Below are 7,500 nucleotides of genomic sequence, written 5' to 3' on the forward strand. Positions count from 1 at the left end.
GGCTAGTACGGTGGCTGCTGGGGGATTTCTGGGGCTAGTACAGTGGCTACTGGGGATTGTGTAGGGCTGCCGACGCCTCACACCACCTTCTCCCTCCTCCTAATCGGGCGCGCGGCGGCCATTTTTAAAAAAATTAGCGCGACCCCGGTTATAGCAGTTGCCTTAGGAGGGCCAGACCAAATGCTTTCGAGGGCCTTATACGGCCCTCGGGACTGACGTTCCCCACCCTTGCTGTATGTGAAGGAAAATAAATGTTCATACATTCGTTTTGATTAAAAAAAATAAAAAATCCTTGCACCAAAGTAGGCAAACACATCTTGATAATTTGACACCCTCGAGCATTTTAACGTAAACTGAAGTGGTTAAAAACATGCATGGTAAATTGAACTTGGGACATGTTTTATTATCTCAATCTCTTATCCTTCTATGTTCTGTTGCTGTGTTGAGCATGTGGTGGGTGACTGGTGATCCAATGGGTATTTCTTTAATCTTAAAAGTACAGTACTTAAAGCACCTGACTAATCCCATCGTACTTAGGTTCAAGACTAGTGCTGTATGTATATTTAACACGAACAAGGTACGCAGTGCTGAAATATAATAGTACATATGTGATAAGTGCATCAAGGCATGTAACATTCAGAGAATGAGGGCATGCATTATCATTTTAGTTCTAGAGAAACTGAGAATATGTCATATTTTAGCAGAGAAAGAAATGCCAGATTTAGCAATAGCATTACGATGAAGGCAGAACGAAAGAGAAGAGTCAAATATGACACCTAAACACCTGGCTTAGATACTGGATGGATTGTAGTGTTAGTGACTGTGATGGAAAATGGTACATTGGGGCTTAATTTAAGCAGGTTTATGAGCAGGTCAGCCTTTGCCAGAATGAGGTTAAGCCATGTAGCTATCATGCAGGGTGAGATTGCTGTGAGACAGTTGGAGACCTGGGACTGTACTGAAGATGTGAGGTTCACTAGGGATAAATACAGTTGTCTCTCATTTGCATACAGGTGATGTTTGAAGCTAAATGGATTAATAAGATCACAAAGGCAATGTGTATAGAGAGAAAAGAAGAGATCCCAGAACCAAGCTGTGAGGTACACCAACAGATAAACAGAGCAAGAAGAGGAGTTAGCTGTAAATATATTAAAGGAACGATGACCTATAGGAAGAAAGCCAAGAGAGGGCTTAAGAGTAGTGTGTAGTCAACAGTAGTCCAAAGCATCAGGCAAGTCAAGTAGATTGAGAAGGGAGTACTGTCCTTGGAATATTTGTTGGCTACTTTGAGTGCTGTAATGCACAAACTTGATTAGGGAGGATCTAGGATGTTTTTGAGAATGGGGCGCATGGAAGAAAGATACCTGAGGAGAGGAAATACTTGTAGATGTGATTGCAGGGATCAGATGAAAATGAGCAGTCAGAGGAGAGGGGAAGGAATGTGATCAAGCTGGCAGGTAGCTCAGGGACAGAAGAGTAACTGAGATCCTTTCTCCTTTGTTACAGGGGAGAAAGCATCTGGAATAAATGATGAATTCAGTAAAATAGGTATGGAGGAAGGCACAGAGGAGATCTACCATCTGTTATAGAACACCTTGTCTTTTGAAGTACTGTAGTCGGCAAAAGTTGTGTAAAAACAGAGAAAACGTGTAAACACAGAGAAAAGCCATTGTAGCTTTCACCTGTGAGTGTTAAAAAATTGAGATAACTTTGCTTGACTAAAAATAGTGGAAGCAAAAAAAGACTTTACATACTCCTAACGTTTTTATTTTCCTTGAGACAGTAACGGCACAAAGTTTCTGGGGTAACAGTACTATAGATAGATATACAGTAGGGCCCGCTTACGGCGGTACTGAGAAGGGGGCCGCCATGTCTGCACATGCTCAGAAGGGGGACGGCCGAGGTTACGCATGCGCAGAATGGGGGCCGCCCGAGTCTACGCATGTGCAGAAGATGGAAAAGACGGAAAAAATAGCAAATGCTATGTTCCGCTTTTCTGCAAATTTTTTTTTTTTTAAATTAATTTTTTTCTGGTGGCAGCCTAGAACGGAATCCACCATATAAGTGGGGCACTACAGTACTATTTTCACCTGACATCGTGCTGTCACGTCTTAAGGATAATAAAAACATTGAGTATGTAAAGCTTGTTTTGCTACATCGATTGGATCGTGTGCAACGGATATTTTTTGTTTTGAAATGCAATGTTGGTATGCATCGAGGTCCTGGCACATCCATTTAACACTGAGCATTATTAGAAATTGGAAAAAAGCAGGTACACATACTTCAAATTTACTTTTTGTAAAAATAGTGTACAAAATGTTGTAACATGACCGTTTGTAGAGGAAGAAATAAGCAAGAGCGCAAGACTTCTTCTATAGATGCTCAGAGAAGCAAGTGCAGGAGTGTAGAATGCATGTTTGGGTATTGTGTTTTTGCAGGGATTGTGCCATAGAAGATGGGGTGCAAGCTAGTCCAGGCAGTTGGATATGGTAGAGTTGTAAGTGGTGACAAGATTGTCATGGTCAGAGGAGGAGAGTAGAGCCAGAGGATTCCAGAATGGTCCATAGAACGCACGTCTGTAATAGTGAGGGGAGATGGGCGGTATGATGGAAGATAAATTGGAGATAGCAAAGGAGATTAGGTAATGGTCTGAAAGCAGAAAATGGAGATAGAAACGTCAGCAAGAGAACCGTTAAGTAAAGACAAGTAGAAGCCATCATTATGGGTACTGCAAGCAGTGCATTAGTGAAGGCAACAGGAAGCCCAGGAGACAGGAGTCATTAATATAACCAAACTTTCCAAAAGGACAGCCAAGATTCAGTCAGTAGAGGTAGAGGGAGGACGAAAATAGATGACAGCAAAACGTATGGCGACTGGGGAAAAAATTTAGATAACCTGAAACTTAAGGGAAGGACAGAAAGGCAGGAACAGATAATGGCTCGAAACAGAAGTGGGGAGAAGAAATCCCATTGCCCCGCCACAAATGTGAGCACAGGTAGTAGGAGAGAAGGAAAGGCTATCATAGGACAGTGCAGCCTCTGAAGCAGTATCAGAATCAGAGAGACTAATTTCAATCAGAGCAAGAAGACAAGACCTAGGAAAGTTACTTTATCTGCTAGTAGCTATGAAACCTTTACATAATATGAAATGATATTAAATTATATACACTTCTTTGTGTATAAGCAATTGTGCCTGTGTTCTAACACGTACAGCTCTTTGTCATTGACATTGATACAGAACAAGGTGATGGCTAAACATTGTCAACAAAATGCAAATTTTCTTACCGCACTCCTATTATTAGACACCTATCCCTGAATAAATTAAACCGGGGCCACGTGAAGGGGTGGCAGGACAACAAGACTGTTTAAAAAAAAAATATTATATATATATATATATTATCAATCGTAAATGACCTTCAGATTGTATGATAAATGTTGTTTAGCCTAATGTCCATTTGTTTTCTCCCCCCCTCCAACCTATACCAACAGAGAAGGCCTCCAGATAATTCATTTTATGTAAGAACTTGCAACAAAAATCCAAAGAAAACAAAATGGTGGTATCATGGTAAGTTGTGTGCATATGAATAATTTTTCATTTTTCATCATATTTTATATATTTTTCGCTCAATCCGGATGAAAATTTGCACAATTGTATTTTGTTATGTTGATTTAAAGGAGTACAATGTAGACAATCAACTGATGATAACTAAATTGATGTCACGGGGTAGTATGTCAACACATACCAGATACACTGCGGTCGAGTCCTGTTCATTAAGCAAGAAATAGGAGTCTTTTGTTTGTAACTTGTAAATGTGTTAAACTGTTGTAATCTAATCTGAAACAGTAAGATTACTATAACATTTGAGCTCAGTGTGTTCAAAATATCTGCAGCTCATGTTCTTGGCTCAACACCAGATCTTCCACTTCATCAATCTTGTCCACTGTGCGAATAGTGCCCGGACGACCACTACCCGAACAATGCTTGAAACTACCCATGGCATCAATTTAATGAGTTAGTCCTCCTAGCGGCCAACTTTTACCAGGAAACACTTTATGGAAGTGTTTTGGACCGTAATCCTTGCTTTGTCTCAATCACTTCATAACATGCTTATCTTCTTCGCTAAACACCATTTTGTAACGATGACCCTGATGAGGTGAAATGACATGCAAATGAGCACTCAGTGCCACCTTTTGTCTCAAGCTCGTATTACAAAGCACTGAGTGCTCATTTGCATGTCATTTCCCAGAATCCCTTGCTGCAGTGGAAGCGCTGTATGCTGGGCGATAATGGGGAAAGATAGGGTTGCAGACCTGTCTAAGACATGCAAATGAACATACAGTAATATTTACAGTTGCTATATATATATATATATATATGTGTGTGTATGTGTGTGTGTGTGCGTTTGTTTATATATATATATATATATATATATATATATAATGTGTGTGTATGTATATATATATATATATGTACATATATACGTATATATATATACAGGCATACCCCGCATTAACATACGCAATGGGACCGGAGCATGTATGTAAAGCGAAAATGTACTTAAAGTGAAGCGCTACCCTTTTCCACTTATCCACTTATCGATGCATGTACTGTACTGCAATCATCATATACGTGCATAACTGATGTAAATAACGCATGTGTACCAGGCTCTATAGTCTCCCTGCTTGCGCACAGCTTCGGTACAGGTAGGGAGCCGGTATTGCTGTTCAGGACGTGCTGACAGGCGCATGCGTGAGCTGCCGTTTGCCTATTGGGCGATATGTACTTACTCGCGAGTGCACTTAAAGTGAGTGTACTTAAAGCGGGGTATGCCTGTATGTATATATGTATGTATGTATGTATGTATGTATGTTCTTCAGTATTAGGTGATACCTTTTTTATTTGGACTAACAATTTAAGTCACAGGACAAGCTTTCGAGAGTTATCCTCTCTTCCTCAGGTCACCAATACTTATATACAAAGGTTTCTACGACTTAGACAGGGAGTTTTTCGTAGAAACCTTTGTATATCAGTATTGGGACCTGAGGAAGAGAGGATAACTCTCGAAAGCTTGTCCTATGACTTAAATTGTTAGTCCAAATAAAAAAGGTATCACCTAATACTGAAGAACTCATATATATATATATATATATATATATATATATATATATATATATATACAGTGCTTGACAAATCACCCAAAAATCTACTCGCCGAACCAAAAAATCTACTCGCCACCTAGTCCCGCCACAACCCCGCCTCTAGTCCCACCCCCAACCCCGCCTCTAATCCCGCCCCCAGACCCGCATTTAAAAAAACCATAAATGAAATAAATTGAATAAATTCCTAGTAAGAACATTCGTTTTTGACATAAGTTTATTTATTGTATTACATTATACTACAATTAGTCCTTGTGTGTGTGTGTATAAATGTCGAATCTAGAAAAAAAAGCCAGATGTGAAGGACTAGTTTCCTGCACCCCTTAACTAGTGCCTGGATGCCCCCGCTTTACAATATTTAAAGCAGCAATCCCGCCTGGGATCTTACCTGATCCGCAGACCCTCAATGTCCAGGTACCTCATTCCCGCAATGTTATGGAGAGTGAGACAGAGAGAGGGTGAGACAGAGAGAGGGTGAGACAGAGAGAGGGTGAGACAGAGAGAGGGTGAGACAGAGAGAGGGTGAGACAGAGAGAGGGTGAGAGAGACGGAGAGAGAGGGTGAGAGAGACGGAGAGAGAGGGTGAGAGAGACGGAGAGAGAGGGTGAGAGAGACGGAGAGAGAGGGTGAGAGAGACGGAGAGAGAGGGTGAGAGAGACGGAGAGAGAGGGTGAGAGAGACGGAGAGAGAGGGTGAGAGAGACGGAGAGAGAGGGTGAGAGACGGAGAGAGAGGGTGAGAGAGAGGGTGAGACGGAGAGAGAGTGTGAGACGGAGAGAGAGTGTGAGACGGAGAGAGAGTGTGAGACGGAGAGAGAGTGTGAGACGGAGAGAGGGTGTGAGACGGAGAGAGGGTGAGAGACGGAGAGAGGGTGTGAGACGGAGAGAGGGTGAGAGACGGAGAGAGGGTGAGAGACGGAGAGAGGGTGAGAGACGGAGAGAGGGTGAGAGACGGAGAGAGGGTGAGAGACGGAGAGAGGGTGAGAGACGGAGAGAGGGTGAGAGACGGAGAGAGGGTGAGAGACGGAGAGAGGGTGAGAGACGGAGAGAGGGTGAGAGACGGAGAGAGGGTGAGAGACGGAGAGAGGGTGAGAGACGGAGAGAGGGTGACTGTGGGGGGATGGGTTGACTGGGTGGGGTGATTGGAGAGATGGGTTGACTGGGTGGGGTGATTGGGGGTGTGGGGTGACTCGGTGGGGTGATTGGGGGGGTGGGGTGACTCGGTGGGGTGATTGGGGGGGTGGGGTGACTCGGTGGGGTGATTGGGGGGGTGGGGTGACTGACTGGTTGATTGGGTGGGGTGACGGGGTGTCTGACTGGGTGGGGATTACTGACTGTCTGACTGGGTGGGGTGACTGGGTGACTTGGCGACTGGGCAGGGGGTGGGATGACTGACATTTTACTGACTGGGTGGGGGGTATGACTGACTGGGTGGGGGGGGGGGGTATGACTGACTGGGTGGGGGGGGGTATGACTGACTGGGTGTGGGGGGGGTATGACTGACTGGGTGGGGGGGTATTACTGACTTTATGACTGACTGGGTGGGGGGGTGACTTACTGACTGAGTGGATGGGTGACTGAGTGGGTGGGTGACTGACTGGGTGGGTGGGTAGGTGACTGACTGGGTGGGTGACTGACTGGGTGGGTGGTGGGTGACTGACTGGGTGAGTGGGTAGGTGACTGACTGGGTGGGTGGTGGGTAGGTGACTGACTGGGTGGGTGGTGGGTAGGTGACTGACTGACTGGGTGGGTGGGTAGGTGACTGACTGGGTGGGTAGGTGACTGACTGACTGGGTGGGGGGGATGACTGGGTGGGTGGGTAGGTGACTGACTGGGTGGTTGGGTAGGTAGGTGGGTAGGTAGGTGACTAACTGACTGGGTGGGTGGGTAGGTGACTGACTTTGGTAGGTGACTGGGTGGGTGACTGACTGACTGGATGGGTGACTGACTGGGTAGGTAGGTGACTGACTGGGTGGGCGACTGACTGCCTGGGAGCATTTAGCCCCCCCCCCCCCAGCCTGTCTCTCTCTTCTCCCCCCCTGTCTCTCTCTCTGCTCTCTCCCCAGTCCAGCCTGTCTCCCCCTTGCATCTCTATTCACCCCCCCCCCTCCTCCCCCAACTCCGTTCACCCCCCCCTTACCTCCGTTCACCCCCCCCTCTTACCTCCGTTCACCCCCCCCTTACCTCCGTTCACCCCCCCCCCTTACCTCCGTTCACCCCCCCCCCCCCCTCACCTCCATTCACCCTCCCCCCCCCCCTTACCTCCGTTCACTCCACCCTTGCATCACCGTTCACCTCTCCTGCACATCGCCCGCCCCGCGCGGCCTAAACGGGAGGCCGCAGCAA

The 7,500-nt window shown here is 45.6% G+C and overlaps 1 protein-coding gene across 5 annotated transcripts in view; it reads left to right on the forward strand.

The window, feature by feature from the left end:
* UBE2W (ubiquitin conjugating enzyme E2 W) overlaps positions 1 to 7,500 on the forward strand; it is a 55,884-nt gene that overhangs the window by 44,522 nt on the left and 3,862 nt on the right. For 3 of the 5 annotated variants that reach the window (XM_075583318.1, XM_075583339.1, XM_075583326.1), the window contains exons 5-6: positions 1,014 to 1,100; positions 3,489 to 3,564. In XM_075583318.1, coding sequence (XP_075439433.1) covers positions 1,014 to 1,100; positions 3,489 to 3,564 — 163 coding nt within the window. Of the gene's footprint in view, positions 1 to 1,013; positions 1,101 to 1,506; positions 1,549 to 3,488; positions 3,565 to 7,500 lie in introns of all 5 variants that reach the window. The other 2 variants (XR_012797288.1, XM_075583333.1) reach the window with 2 other exon arrangements.

Source organism: Ascaphus truei, chromosome 2, assembly GCF_040206685.1.
Source record: "Ascaphus truei isolate aAscTru1 chromosome 2, aAscTru1.hap1, whole genome shotgun sequence".
Lineage (NCBI taxonomy): Eukaryota > Metazoa > Chordata > Amphibia > Anura > Ascaphidae > Ascaphus > Ascaphus truei.